Source organism: Zosterops lateralis (assembly GCF_965231275.1).
Source record: "Zosterops lateralis genome assembly, chromosome: 1".
Lineage (NCBI taxonomy): Eukaryota > Metazoa > Chordata > Aves > Passeriformes > Zosteropidae > Zosterops > Zosterops lateralis.
The window spans coordinates 59,156,027-59,172,697 of NC_139762.1; the positions used below are offsets into that span (position 1 = coordinate 59,156,027).

The 16,671-nt window shown below is 36.0% G+C and overlaps 1 protein-coding gene across 4 annotated transcripts in view; it reads right to left on the reverse strand.

The window, feature by feature from the left end:
• Window positions 1–16,671, reverse strand: part of ATP9B (ATPase phospholipid transporting 9B (putative)) — a 151,029-nt gene that overhangs the window by 127,052 nt on the left and 7,306 nt on the right. For all 4 annotated transcript variants that reach the window (XM_083856759.1, XM_083856757.1, XM_083856756.1 and 1 more), the window contains exons 2-3: window positions 9,700–9,873; window positions 1,628–1,778 (exon numbers count right to left, since the gene is read on the reverse strand). In XM_083856759.1, the coding sequence (XP_083712885.1) occupies window positions 1,628–1,778; window positions 9,700–9,873 (325 nt within the window). The remainder of the gene's footprint in view (window positions 1–1,627; window positions 1,779–9,699; window positions 9,874–16,671) is intronic.

A 16,671-nucleotide genomic window follows, 5' to 3' on the forward strand; every position in this document is an offset into this window, starting at 1 on the left:
TTCCCTACAAATTACTTCTAGTAAAGCAGCATTAAAAAAAAGACAGCTACACAATATTCTAATTATTGAGAAGTCTTAATTTATATCTAAAATTAGAATTTGAAAACATTTCATTTTCACAAACCATTGGGCTTTATATTTAGGATCTCACTTAATTTTGAAGTTACTATTGAGTTTTCAAATACTAGCACCAAATTAAAAATCTGACTTGACCTATTGGGTAAATCAAAGATTTTTAAAAGATCAAAAAAGAACAAAGATTCTCTCTCACAATAGGGAATTGCAAACTAGAGCTGATCCCTTTAAGGAATGTGAATCTGGTTCACGATTTGTAATCTACACTGCAGATTTCTAGTTGCAATAATCAATGGCTTACTATATGCTTAATGAATTTTGTGACCTTTAGGAAAATATATGTGGCTCAACCAATTTCAGTGTATTTAATAATTTAAACTTTAGAAGAAAACATTTGCTTTGGCCAATAATGATGAGAATATTTTATCCACATGTAATAAGTGACATTTTATTTTCCTGACAGGAGAAAATTCATTACAAGGCCATTAATTTTTGTTGTTGTTTTAATAAGGAAATGCATTACAAAACACCTGCCAGTCATTGGACTAAAGAGGTCAGAAGAATAGAATCAATATTCTTATAAATCAGCATGAAAACTTAAATAAAAAATTTATGACAAAGCATGTCTGTATTCAAAAGTACAAAACATTCAGGTTTTGCTATGAGACACAGGACTCATGGATGGCATTTGTAAAAATATGAGTAAAAGTGTAATAATAACATTTATAATATCACAGTAGGATACATTTTTAGGTTTAACTGCTTAAGTTTCAAAAATTGTTTCTCTGTTGCTAAATTTCATTATAACAACATGTTTTCTTAAAAACTATGAACTAGACAAAATTATAATGTCTTTTCTGTCTTCATATACACAGTGTATAGTACATGCAAAAGACTGAAATTAAGGCATAATACGGATTCCTAGGACAAAAGTGACAAAAAATACTTTCCACTCCACAACAAAAGCATGTGCTGGAGAACTGCACTCAAAACCAAAAATATCTGCAAAAAACCTGCAATAACAAATTCAACTTTGAAAAGCACTAAACTAGGCCTACTTGTGATAAAAACTGAAGTTATTAGTTGTTTTTGTCCTTTAAGGAGCTGTCCATTTTGGAATTCATTATTTATTACACTTTCAATGGCAAGGAGTATGAGAAAAGATCCATGGGACTAAATTGTAATTTTCAACTATTTACTTCTCAATTGAAGTCAATCCTTTGCATGCTGAAGTGTTTCTTTTTTTAAAAAGGATTACAAATTTCTAATGATGAATAGAAAAGTGCAAAGAAACCCATCTCAAATTTCAAAAGCTTCACTGAATTCCAACCACTCAAACTGCAATTAAGTACATATCCCTTTGAGAACCAAACAATTTAATAAAAAATGCAACCTTGCTCTCAAACACTTAATTTTTCGTTGAAGTCATTGAGACAAATATAGAAAGCAAAAGAAGAACCTGGGCAAATAAAATTATCTTTTTGTGGAATAGTCAAAAAACACTACAGAACACACAGTTAGCCTAACACCAGAAAATGTTCAGTGGCCTTACCCCAGGTATAAAGGTAAAGATGTTGTACTTTTGATTTTTTATGGCATTTTTGGGGTATTTTTCTTCACACTTTTCAGGACACCCAAGCCACACTGTGCGAGCCTTCAGGTCCTTCTTTCTTCGACAAATGTTTATGAGCCAATCAGAACAACTGAAAAGAAAGACAATTGTTTATTTTAAAACTAAAAATGTAAGATACAAGATCACAATTTCCAAACCTGGAACCCCTGAAGGCAAATACCTATGAAAAACAGGCTAAAAAATGTTTGCCACATCTAAATAAGCAAGCATGATGTTGGCATCTAATATTTAGGGCAATTCAGAGTACTGAACTGACCCAGACATACACATATATAAACATCAGCATATTCTTTGCAGAAAATCCTAATACAATAATGAAAAGTTTCACTACACCCTACCCTGACACAGGCTCAAAAAATTCTAGTGAATAAGATTCTGCATCATACTTTATAGTCCTTTGGCTAAAGTCTTTATCTTGGATTACTAACATTCAGATTATGCTAATGACTGAAGAGGAAATAAGGCTTCTGTCTGATACAGTTCAAAAGATTTCAGCAGTTTTGGATACAATTACTACATAATTTGCAAATCTTCAGTTTCCTCCATACCACTGCTAATGCCACACTGTCAAATATTTAAAAAAGACAAACCAAAACTAACAAACAAAAACTAAAAACCATTCAAAACAAGCCCATTATGTAAATGCAGATTGCACAATGATCTGCAATGGGGAAACTTCAGTTCACAGAAGAAAGGAACAGCATCCTTGCCTAACCAGCTTACAAATCTACTGAACAAGTTCAATTCATGAGCAGTGAGATTGAGAAGAGCTCACAGCAACCTTTAAACAACTGCATTTTGGACAAGGATATAGGAATGGTGGGAGGGGGTCACAACAAGGAAGAACAAAAGCTGGCAAAAGGAATGATGCCTCTGAGGCTCAACAGACTATATACAACAGCCATAAAACAAGGAATAAACATAGATGTGACTCAACTCACATAATGTAATCAGCTGAAGTACCTGCTAGTACTATCTACAGAGGCATCCAGACCATCAGAGACCATTTACAAAGAAAAGTGAGTTTACTGTACACTGCAAATTCTTGGCTTACAATCCCATACATTAAAGCAGAATTTATATCTATTCATTTGTTAATACAGTGAGGAGGCGCCTCAGTCATGTTGAGAGTCTGTTTTAGGCAAGTGAATCAGGAACACTGAGCAGACAGACCTTCCGTGCTCTTCACCTACAGCAGCTGCCTGAGCTGATAACAGCAGATTTCAGCTACAGCAGCTGATGAAGTTGACATGAGAAACAATTTCTACTTAGGTTTTTGAACATACTGACAATATTTTTGATGCAGCAAAAAGAAAACAACTGTCAGGAAATTCTTACAAATTTTATTCAAACCAACAGGAAGAATTCAGCTGAGAACAAAAGAGAAATTTACAACCCAATCACCTCAGCATTGTTAACTGGATTAATTCTTTGTAGTCAACCTATTCATATGTATTTGTATACACCTGTAAGAAAACACTGACATGTCAAGAACCATCTCTAAAATGGAATTAACTTCACTCTGAGAAGAACCAGCTGCACTACTGCTTGAGAGTGCACATCCTCTACTGACTCCTGGGGCTTTGAGCACCCTGATCTGGTGAAAGATGTCCATGCCCATGCCAGGGAGGCTGGATTAGATGATCTTTAAAGGTCCCTTTCAATTCGATTCTACGTCTCTAATAAAATTTAACTCTCAAGACATTTATCATAAGAAAAGTAAAGGAACATATTCTTGGAACAGATGCAGTTGAAAAAATCATAATTGCAGAGTAGCTTACATAAAAGCAAAGTAATTTCAGTGAAGGTCCATAAAGCTTTATTTAGAACTTACTGGGTAATTGACTGTTGAATATTTCATTTTTCAGACCGCAAAAAATCTAGAAGAGAGAGGGGTACATGCAAAGAGCGGATGAGAGCTCAAGGCTTTTTCTTATCCTGACAGATAAGAAAAACTAAAAAACTATCTGGAAGACATAGAATGCAGTTGAACAGGTACAATGCAGCACAGTTTACAGAGAAATCAGCAACTACACAAATACAGAACCAGGAAATGCTCAAAAACCAGGTGGCAGCTCAGTTACTGCATGAGAATGTTATACACATGCAAAAAAAGACATCTCCTCAGTGTGGACAAGCATACTTGTAGCAAGTCACGAATGTACTCCTTTCTCTCAGTCAGTGCTAGCATGATCTCAGTTGGCTTACAGGATCATTCTGGATACCAAATTTCAACAAACAGGCCTATTGGGAAAACAGAGACCACACACAAGAGCAAGAAAACAATTACAGGTCTAGAAAGCAGGGCAGGCTGGTACTAGATACACCAAAAGAAACAGAGCTGTTCACAGAAGGCTGAGTGTGGACCTAATATGGTTTCAAGTATGTAAGAACCAGCTGCAAAGAGGAAAGGGACAGTTACTCTCTAGGTCCATCATTATTAACTAATGACAGACCTTCAACTGTGGCAAATCAATAAGCAAGATGGGCACTACATGGACAGATATTGAGTAAATTTTTTTAATGACAGGGGTGGAGGAGACACTTAAGGAGGCTGGAATTGCTGCAGATCTCTAAAATGTGGTTAGATCAGATATCAGTGACAGATGTAATTCATTCTGCACAGGCAAGGAATCGACTGGAAACCTCTTAAGGTCCTTTCCCAGTCTGTTTATTCACAATTACAGAATCATGAAACACACAAATACTGCAGGAAAGAAGGCTGATAGTTTACATTGCCACAATCCCTATTAAAGTGTTCTTGTGTGTAGTCTACATTATCCCATGTTTATTACAAATTAATTTTGCCAAAGAATGGAATTCAAAGTTGTTGGTTCTTTTTAAAGAAAATTGAAGATTATGCCAATAGCAAAATTATTCAAAGCTACAGTAACTTTGTTATGGAAATACCACTACATCAGTATTCACAAACTGACCTTTAAAATACTTCAATTTTAAATGCTGGATTCTTAATATTTTCTCCCCAAAACTCTCACCATGGGATAGACATAAACATGCATTTTATTTTTGTTACAAAAATGAAATGTGCTTTCTTTAGCATTTTCCAGTCACTTTAAAATAGTGACAAAGAATTATTCTATCACAAAAATTGTAATGGTGTTAATTCAACTTTCAAAATTCAGCCCTCTTATTTAATAACATACAAATCAGAAATATTATTACTTAAACTTGTCTTGAAAGCAAAATGAACAGCAGTCTTTCCATTTCATGATTCCACAATCAGTTTAATGGCTGTGAACAGATCCTGCTGCTGCCGTAATATCCAGCACCTCAACAAAGGTTTGGATTCTTGCTCCTTCCCTTGTGCTGGCACAAATACTCATGCAACTGCATGGGAAAACCAGGCCTGCAAATCGATCCAGCTGTAAACTAATGCTGAATAAAAGGGGATTGTTTTCAGTTGTATCCATCCCCAACCCTTAAAAATCTAAAACATTGTAAAAATAATTCAAACAATGCAGGTTATATGTCTGCAGCAGAAGACAGAATGATTCCACTTAATGCCAACTTGGATTTTTACTTGATAAAACTGCTCATGGCATTAAAGCTTTAAACTTGTTAGTTTCCAGGACAGGGGTGTGGAGACAGAACAGACAGCTTATTTAAATAATGGGAACTGTAAGGACAGATCTGTAGGAAAAAAGTTCCCAGGAAAATAACTTTTTCATGGAGAAAGTGAGCTAGCATGACAACTTTGCCTACAGTCCCATAGACAGAAATTCCTTGACAATCTTTGAAATCCTAAATTGTTCAATCAGTTTTTGAATTTGAACTGTGAACAGACTGAATATTTGATTAGGCACACTCTCTTTTGGAGAATCACTTCCTCAGACACTAAGGACTTCTCTACTGCTAAAATTAAACATTCACCAAAAGCAACGTAATTACGGTGCTTTCCTTGCCACAGAGTCTCCCCTCCTTGAAATGACTTTTTTTTTGCTACAGATCAACAGACACCATCATGACCATTAGCTTAGCAAATGGCAAAAAGCACAAACACAAGAGCCATGTCTGACTGGGAAACAACTGCGATACCTTTGACAAAAGGGATTTTAGCTCTGACACAGAGCTAAAAACAGTCAAGTTCTCAGATGTGAGAAGTCACAGATAATGAAAATATTACAGGTTATGCCCAAATCAATTATGTCATGATTCAGATGAGCTTTACTACCATAAAAATAAAAATCAGTTAGACTCTGCTATTTAGTCTCAGCAGCAATTATTGCTTTATCACAGAAAGAATACAAGGTGGACATGCTGGCCTCAGAAATCCTAATCAATTTATATTAATTCGAAAATTTAACACCAATGAAGTCTACCCAAAACTTTTGTAATTCAGATGATCAACCATTTCTAATCTGTTCTTAAATTAACATTCCCCAATACAGAACATATTTTTGAGCAAGGGTATAGACCCTTTAATGGGCTCTCTGTACCCAGTAAATTTGTATGATAAATGAGAGTAGCATTCTCCGAGCTTCAAATAGCCTAGAAACATAACGTAAAATGTAGCATGATTGAGACACACTTCAGATTTTTCTGAACTCTTATGTAAAACCACATATTATGCTAGGGATTTGGCAATAGAAAAATATAAAGTGCATCCTTGTTTACTGATTTAAGTTTGTATTTCAAATGCCCTTGCCTAGAAAATTCAACACATGCACAGAAAGTCTTTTCCTTAAGGTAGTTGCAAGCTGTGTTGTCTGTATCAATATACCAGACTGTATATATGTAAAATAACCAAATTTATAAAAGAACTTCAAGGCATATTTATTAATAGCATTTTACTAACCTCCTTCCTAATGTATTTTTTTTATGTGGAGGAACAATAATCACTGTCATCATATTAGTAACCAATATCATACTTAAATTAAAAAAAAAAAAACCCACCAACCAAAAAAATTCCCCACCAACAAACCAAAACCTGGAGTAATTGTTAAATAAGAACCCTTAACTTTTTCATAAATAGAGCGTATCTCTACAAGTCAAAAGCTAAAGTAAAAGTCTCAACTGACTCTGCAGCTCTAATAATAAAGGCTTTTTTATTTTCTCTTTTCATTACTTTTATCCTACAAGCTTAACTGCCAGTATCTTTCACAAAACAGCATTTTCATCAGAATGGAAAGATAATATAAAAGCTCTATATTGTCTGCAAGGGTCAGCTTTTCCTTATTAGGTTTTAAGTAGCAGAAACTAGTTCTGCAAAGAAAACATACTGTAATTATTGTACTCAACAGGTAGCTTCAGTAATCAGGCCAAAAGCAACACAGTGGTCATGTCATTCTCAAAAGATCAGCATTTTCCCATGCTTCTGCATAACAAATGCGTTGCAGATTAATTGAAAGCGTACAGGCCATCTTAGAGCCCAAATTAATCCGAGCATTTGATATCCCCTTCACTTCATATGGAAATGCCATTCAATGGCACCATTTTCATAGGGACAAAGTGTTTTTTGATAACAAGTGGAATGTAAATCTCATGAGAAAGAAATCAATCCAGCCCAAAGAACTCCAGAGTATTGATCTATGTGCATTATAATTTCACAAGCTAGAAGAGAATTTGTAAGTTAAAGGGGAAATGATTACAACCACAAAACAGCTGCTATATCACAAAGTTTTCTTTTAACTGTGCTATGAAAGCAAGAAATAAGCAGTTTCTGAAGTTAAAAGTTATATTGGTTGAATTAAGTCTTCAGTTTGCTCAACATCAAAGGCAACATTTAATTTAATTATGATTTTTTTTCTTGCAAATGTAGAAACTCTTTAAAGAGCTGGAGATTTGCAAATAAAGCTCACACCATTCAGATCTGAGCAATAAGTCTATTGTCTAAACTTAAGAGCTGAACAGAAGATTTTTACAAAATCATTTTTAAAGTACACAGAATTTTGTCAAACCTTCCATATTTGCTTCAGCACAGAAGATGAAACTTTTTAGACTAAAAAGTAACAATTGTGATGTAGCCACAAAAATCTATAGAATATAAAGTTCTAAAGTTGCAAAGTAAGAGATGGAAAAACTTCCTCTCACAAAAATGAGATTAATCCTAACAATGAAAGACAGACAAAAAACCCTACTGTGTATGGGAGTTTTTGTTTGTTTGCAACATGTAAAGTGATTTTGAACACAAACACAAGACTTTCACTGAGAACCCAGAAGAAATTAGAGGCCCCCTGAGCTCGGCTCCAGAATAATGCCTAATCTTTTATTGTGTTCATCCTTCTGTCACAGCTTTGAAAAATTTACAATTTCATTTAAAGCACAAAAAGAAATTCTAGATGTTGAAGCTGAGATTTCAACCTCACAGAGATGCAGGTATGAGGTACTGATTTCCATAAAAATAGGGTGGAATTTTAAATTCTGTTTAACTGAAGAGGTCTCAGATTGCTTTAATCTTACATTACTCTTAAAAGAACCCTGTTTATCTTCTGGAAATAAGTTTCAGTTGTTCATTTAACATGAATTCAGCAACATACATGAAAATTGTTTTCTCACATGCTCCTCTCCATTTCAATTGTGAAGGCATCAACACACAAATGCATCCCAAACCAATACTTTACACCCCATAAAAACACTGTCACTAATTCTACTACACAGGGTAAATAAATACTGCAGGTATGACAATACAGTAGCCTCCAAGTTTCCTGTATGATTTTTTGCACAATCCTAGGTAACTTTACCAACGGAAAATTGGCATTTCAAAAACTCAACTATTCTGCAGGCCCCAGCAAAAATTTTAATGCGAAATCATAAAAAAGAATAATTTAAACTGACTGCACATCCCAGGTTTTCATCAATTACAAAGCCTCAATAATGCTCTCAGCCCAGATGAAATCTCCCTACTACAATGACAGGTATTTACAAACTCACTTAGAAATGCCCACTCAAGAGGAGGTTTCTATCCAGTCGAACTGAACCAGTAGATAAGATACCATGGGATTCACCTTCCTTCCACATCTTTTTCCCTACCACATATAAGCAGGCATCTGCAGCTTTCCTGTGAGAGTATCCTGTCTCCTACTATCCAACTGAAATGTCAAGCTTCTGCTAGAATCTGCTAGTCATTTTTTCATTATTTTTTCCATGAAAAATTAAAATTATCTGATATGATATTCTATCATAGAGAACACTAATGTGATTAAAATGCCAATAGGTATAAATGCAAGACCAAATGGACTCTTTATTGTGTCTGAATTGAGTTGAGGAAATCAGCAATGGAGAAGTCATACTCCCCCCTAAAGCCTCTTTCTTAGTGAAGACTTTTCTTTTTACACACTTATATTAGGAGGAAAATATGAGCATAGCAGAAAAAAATAAAATCTGTAGCGCAATTTCCTTTCTCTTTCCCATCTCAAAAATCCATCACAAATATGACTGAAGTAATTTAAAGAACAGATTTGAAAGTTTCTAGGCTTGAAAGCTGAAATGTACCTCTCAATTTTAAAAAGCAAGCAGGAACATGAAATTTTGCAATCTTCAGCACTAATGACCATTTCTTGTGACATTCTCTTTCAATTTTTGAATAATTCCAACATAAACCCACCTTGCAATAGTCTGTCTCTATCCAAACACTATAAATTCCGTGTCAGGGTGCAGTCTTTACATATCCGCCTATTTTCATGGAAGTTTACAGGAATATAACCACAGTAACTAGCAGCCACTAATACTGAATTCACATAAAAGTATATTGTTTGAAAGGTATCTAAATTTTAAGACATGTCCAAAAGATTAAGAGCTCATGACCTCTCTTGCAAGTCAGCAAGGCAAACAGGAGAAGTGCAACAGCATCAGCTCTTCAGAACTGCTTTTAACAGCTGGTAATATCCTAGTAGGGAAAATGCAGGCAAATAAATCAAAAGATTCATGACAAGCAAATGATTCTGTTTTCTGTACTCTGCACACATCACACAATACAAACTTATTATTTATTTGTTTAAAATTTTAATTAAAAGTACTAGTGTATGACAAACCTAGTGCAAAGGAACTTCCAGCCGCCACAGATAAACCATTCCAAGCCTCTTCTTCTCTGAGAAATTCTGGCTCTTGGTAAAGTATGGTAATCACTCTCATCATTTTCAAAGCCTTCTTCTGACATCATCAGTGGCATTTCATCCAAATGAGAGGACTCATCTTCCACTTGGTACCTGGCAAAATGAGATAAAAGCAGTACATAAATAGCCAATGCATCACTTTTTATTACTGGAAATCTCCTAAACTATCAAGTAATTTTTGCCATATGGAATTTTATTAGGGAGATATTTTCATCTAAGTATCTCATGCAGTTTTGTTAACACATTAACAAGAGATTCTGATTTTGGTTAAAATTGTGTAATACAGCAAAAAAGCCTGCAATCATTGTCAATTATAGTATAAATCATTCCAGGGAAATTCTTAGGTTTTATATAATCTGTGCTTACAAAGTTCCAACTTCCTACTTTTCAAAGAATTTTTGTAAGATTTTGTTAAACAGAAGTTACTTCACAAGTCTCATAGCAGACACAAGTGACTGAGTTTTCATGGAAGTACAGACTTTATATTTCCACCGTGCTTTTTCAAGCTGCTTTCCTCATGTCTTTTCCTGTGTGTACAGGCCTTTGAGCCTCACTTTCTACACCACTCATCAGTATCTTGGTTTTAATTATGAAAACCTTATAGTTACTCTTATAATTCTACACAAAAACATTCAGTGAATCAAGATTTGCCTGTGGGACCCATGGAACATTAGGCTAACAATGGTCCTTTCCTCCCCAGAAACTATTATCCACTCTAATTTTATATATATAGAATGCTTTTTAAACTAAGACAAAACACTGGAATATTCAGTAAGAAAATTCCCCTAAGTGCATGCAAATTGACTAACTTACTCACTTCATACTTTTGTACCTTTGGGAAGATGATTGAAAGAAGATGCACTGTTACTCAGAATTAGTAAGTTAAATTTTTATGAAGCTGTATTTAAAGTCATCTCTTACAAGATAAATCCTGGGACTGTCACATTTTCTCCACAGCAACCTAAACCCAAACCATATAACAAAACTGGAAATTCATTCCCTTTATGTGAGCAAGCAGGCGGAATGCATGGAGCTCTGCCTAGGGATGGATGATGAGGCAACTGAAAGCTCCTGGGTTAAGAGCAAAGAGAGAAGAGGTAAAGGCACCATTCTGGTAAGTGTCTGCTAGAGACCACCTGAACAGGAAATGCACGTGGGTGAGACCCTCTACAGAGTGAGAGGAGCAGCTTCACTATCCCAAGCCCTGGTCTTCATAGCAAACCTCCACCACCCTGGAATCTGCCGGAGGAACAACACAAAAGGACACAGGCAATCCTGGAGAGTCCTGCAGCACTTCAACAACAACTTCCTCCTCTAATTACCTGGGAGAAGCCCATGAGACAAGATGCTCTGCTGAACCTCATACTCACCAAGCAAGGAGGGGCTCAGTGGGGATGGGAAGGTGAACACAGCCTTGATTGAGTGACCATAAGATGGTGAAGTTCAAGACCCTGAGAGCACAGGGAAGGTAGAAACAGCTCAGAACCCTGGAATTCAGAATGGATCCGGCCTACTCAAGAAATGCTTGAAAGTCCCATGGAATAAGGACTTAGGGAGAAGAGGGGCCCAAAAAAGCTGGTTAGTATTCAAGGATCAGCTACTCCAAGTTCAAGAGATTCCCACCTGGTGGGATGGACCTGACTGGACAAACAAGGAGCTGTCCAAACCCAGACACAAAAATGAAGTGCACAGAGAGTAGAAATAAGGACAGGTAACCTAGGGAAATACAAAAGCACTGTCCAAGCTTCCAGGAACAAAACTAGGAAAACTACAGCCAAATGTATTTGAATCCAGCCAGGGATGTCGAAGACAAGAAGTTTTTAAGTATATGGGTGAGATAAGAAAGACTAGGGAAAAGGGGGTCTCCACTGAATAAGACAGGGGATATAGTTACACAGGACATGGAGAAGGCTGAGGTAATAGATGCCTTCTTTGCTTCAGTCTTGATTAGCAAGACTGACTTTCAGGAGTCTCAGGTCTCAGAGAACAGGAAAAAAGCCTAAAGCAAGGAAGATGAGTCAGGGGACACTTAAGCAAACCGAATATGAATAAATATGTATTTATTTTATATAGCATAACATTACATATATAATAAAATACATAATGAAATATATATAATATCTTATAAAATATATAATATATATTATTAGTATTATATTATATCTATTCATATGTAAAAATATAAAAAAGCCTATGGGCCCTGATGGGACGCACCCATTAGTGCTGAGGAACCTGCCAGACATCACTGCAAGGTCACTCTCAATAATCTTTGATCAATCATGACAATTGGGAGAAGTGACTAAAGACTGGAGGAAAGCAAATGCAAATGCCACTCCTACTTTCAAGAAGGAGGACCCAGGGAACCTGCCTATACCTTCCAGTCTTACCACAACCCCTGGGAAGAGCAGCTCATCTTTGGAAATCTTTTCCAGAAAAGGATAAGAAAATCATGAGTAGCAGTCAGCATGCCTTTACCAAAGGACACTCCTACTTGACCAACCTGATAAACTTGTAAGATTAACTAACTGACCTGGCAGATGCAGGAAGAGCATCTGCCTGGACTTCAATAAGGTCTTAGACAATGTCTCCTATAAAATTCTCATAGATAAGTTGCTGCTGCAGTCGCTGGATGAGCAGACAGTGAGATGGATTGAATTCTGTCATAATGGCCAGGTCCAGAGGGTGGTCAGTGGCACAAAGTCTAGCTGGAGGTCAGTACACTAGGTCAGTGTTATGCTTTTAGCTTTCATATTTGCAGATTCTGCGCTGCCTAGGGATGTAGCTCTGAGCCTCGTATTAAGTGCCAGTAAGCTCTCTTCACAGGGTAGGTAGACAAAACAAATCCTTTCCTTGCTGAGGACCAAAGACAACTTCCAGCCCAACAGCACAAACAATGGTGGACTGAAGAGAAAAAACAAGAAGGATGAGACTTCACAATCTGAAGCTGTAACTGGACAATTAAACCACAACATGCAAATGGACCAAAACTTATAAAAATGAAAAACCTGATCTTCACAATGTTGTTTGCAAGAAGCTGTATCTGATGTTTTAGTTTAATATGACAATCTAGCAATATATTTCCTTTTACTATTATTAATAATGGACATTAAGGAAAAACATACAAAAAATTCTCTTCACAGGAGTTACTACAGGTTAACATCCATATTATACCAAATTACATCGATTGCTCTCAGACTAGATCAACACTAGGTAATAAAACCGCTGCTTAGAAAAAAACTCAAGGTATTACTTTATTCTTATACATCCAGTAAGACACGTCTGTGTTTAAACATACAATGTTCAACGCTTTTATAATCTTTTCTAATTAAATTTGTAAATTGCATTACCACAGTTTTAATAGAGAGCTTTATGTTGCATTGTGTTTTGCTCTCGGACATCCAATTAATGATGTATTTTAACACCACCCAGTGAGATCAGGATCTGCCAGCTGTAACCGAGTGCACAAGATATCACAAAGTAACACATCCCTTTTGCTTCCATACAAAATTAATGGGTGTCTGATTTGAAAAATAGTGTCTATTATAAACAGCAGTAACACAGTAAAGAGGGTAAAATTTTTCTTGAAGGAACACACTAATGCAAGAGAATCATGCGAGAGACTTGGCAGAGAAACATTCACAGATATGCTTAATGTTTAAATATATTTTGTAAATGTGGTAATATTTGTGGAATACATTGATTGTCTAATCATAATTTCTTTAAGATTTGTTTACCATTATATATTAAAAACAAGGGGTTTTTTTCCCACAATTGGTATCCAGATTTGCACTTCCAAATACGGAGCTTCACCAAGTAGCAAAGATAATGAGCATAAGCACCATCATGTTTGGTAAGCCTGACTTCAAAATACAGCCTCTGATCTGGCAAGCAATTTATTCTGTTTCAAAAGCAATTTTGCTATTGTGTTGGAAAATTGTAGTTCAGTATTTAAAAACAGTAAGATAATGAATAATGGATTTTTCATAACTAGGATGAGAACAAAAATCTTTGTGTCTTTGTTACCTAGTATTTTGCTGCACTTAATTGCTTGAAGTGCTGATTTTCCTTGAGTGACAAATCAATTAAGTATAATCCTAGAAACTCGTATTAAAATAGGGAAGCACTGAAAGAAACATGAATAAAGAAGCCAGAGTGGAGACATCAAAACTCTCAGCATGACTTCTACTAAATCAAGTATGAACAAAACTATCTTGACAAAATATGGTTTCCTAAGAAAAAAGGAACTTTAATATTAAACAACTTTCCACAAAATCTGACTACTATTAGGAACCTAATTTAACAGATTTAACTGAAAGAAAGCCACATATAATAAATACTTTTAAGTGAAATTTTGATATAAATATCTGCTGCGAAAATGATGCCTCAAGCCACATGTACCTACATCGTTCCACTTTGATGGCTGTTTGCCAGAGTAGGTGCAGCTGCAGAGTTTCATAGGCACAATAACAGGTAATGGAAGCCATTCTAAGTTATTTACATCTAACTTGGCTGCCTGTTCAGGTCCATAATAATTTCTGTGTTTTCTGCCAGCTTTCCATTAATCTAGAAGAACAATATTCAAGGGTGCAGCAAGAAGGTGCAAGACAGGGCAATTGTGACTGCATGCTTTTCTGCTTTTACTCATGCAACAAATGCAGAAGCAGTATTTATGAAGAGAGTTTTTTTCATCTGCTTGATTAAAAGACTCAGGTAGGAATATAAGCACTGTGTCAGATCCTGCACAAATATTTGTTCCTCATCACCTATAACTTTTGCTGTAGACCATCATTCTCAAGAAGGAAAACAAAGCTGATGTTGTAATGCAGTATTTCTTAAACCTGGTGAGGGGGGAAAAAGGAATGCATGGTCCTGAGTCTATGCATGAACTGGACCCAGGAGATGACTGTGGGTTGGAAGAGAGGCTGCAGCGGAAAATCTTGAGTAAAAAAGTTGACAAGGCCTAGTTGAGCTACTGCCACTCAATGCTGTGACCATGTCCCATCCTGCCAAGAGCTGGTGATTTGGCTGAGTGTCTGTGGCAGCCACAGGACTCTCTCTGCTTCCCATCATGGGCAGAGGACACAGTAAGCTGCACAACCTGTCTCACTCACACCCTTATCCTGCTCTATCTCCAACCCATGTGAACACTTTACAGGCCTAAGGATAAAGGAGGAATCTGCCAAATTGTAGAGGAGAAGTAGGAAAAAAAATGAAGAAACTGAGAGGCATAGCCATACGATGAGCAATTGTTTCTTAAAGGATGAACCACCAAATCAGCAACTGCTGTAGACTGCCTGTATCACTGACAAAACTGTCCAGATCATGTCCTCTAATGAAGAAAAAATTCCCAGGAAACTACAGCTGCATAAATTTTATCAAGCAAGGCACATTCATCCATAACCATGGATGAATAACCATAACTATACAATGGATTTTCAAGTAATTGTTCCTCTTAATCAAGTCTAATTCCAGTGTATCCATAAAACACATTTCTTTGCTAGAAAGTTACTCAAGAAAAATCAAATTATAAATATTTATTTTCCTCAAATATTACTCTGCATTTCTAAGAATTAGAAGGTGCATTTTTCCTCTAATTTCTAACACCCCTACGCTTCACACAGCAGTAAATTCTGTTAAATTACAAAGCAAGCATGCTGTTCCTAGATTACAACAGAGGTTGAAAATGGAAAAATCTTCTACAGCTAACTGCATGAAATTTAAAGAATTTCCATCAACTGTTCCTAAAAAACACAGAAAAGCTATTTCAGAAGTTTTTTAAGTCGAGAAGAACTTGCCCCTCTATGTCATTCAGCTGTCTATTCAGCTTCCTCTGTCCCTCTAATGCAAGTATACCCCTAATCAATGTTACTTGGAAAGTCTCTGAACACAGGTCCTCATCTAAAAAGAATCAGACACTCACACAAAATAATGCTATTACAAATTCAAAATTTTTATGGAGTAACCACAGTTAATACTAAAAGCTTTTAAAGATGCTGGGTATTTGAAGAGCTGAAAATTTACACCCACTATCTTTAAAAATTTAGTACAACATTCTTGCCATAGTGCATGTTTATCCACTGGACAACAAAAGAGAAGGAAAAAGTACTTCTACTGTATGCAGGCAAGATTATTACTGACTGTGTCACTGAGATGAGTAAGACCAAATGCTGCAATAAGACCAAATAAATCATTGCCCCCCTGCCCCAAATGACAGAGAGAGATAATATGGAAAACCAAAAGGCAATATTGTTGAATTACTCCTAAAAAAAAAAAAAAACAAAAAAACAAAAAAAACAACAAACAAATAAGAAACAACAAAAAACCCTACCCCAAAACCAAACAAACAAAAACCCAAACCAACCAAGCTGTTATCTTCAGCCTTGCAGAACTAAGGGAAAAGCCTTTAGGAACCCTAAGGGAAAAACGCAGCTGTTGAGATAAAGGTCTACAAGCATAATGGAAACTTCTTACCACAGCAGCTCCTTTCCATCAGTAGCTTTTAAAAATTTGTATAAAACAGACACTAAAAGTACAGGTTCCACCAGACACCTACAAGAATCAAATACTCTGAATGTTATTTGCCTTCTCTTTCTCCTACATCACACTTTCTCACTAGAACAATATACAGAAGAGACAAATTGAGAAGACACGTAATGAAGCCTCCATGATAAAAGGCACCCATCCTTACTCCCCCTCGCTCACCTTACAGAGCACTGTGTATACCTTAACACATTTTCAACCCATGACAAGATGAGTGAGTCTCTGCATTTAACAAATAGAGACCAGAAATACCTAAATACACAGCAGGACCTTAGGAAACATCATCTACATTCAGCAGAACCCTATTTTTAATTAGTAGGGTATGTCATTGATCAGAACAACGGGGCCATT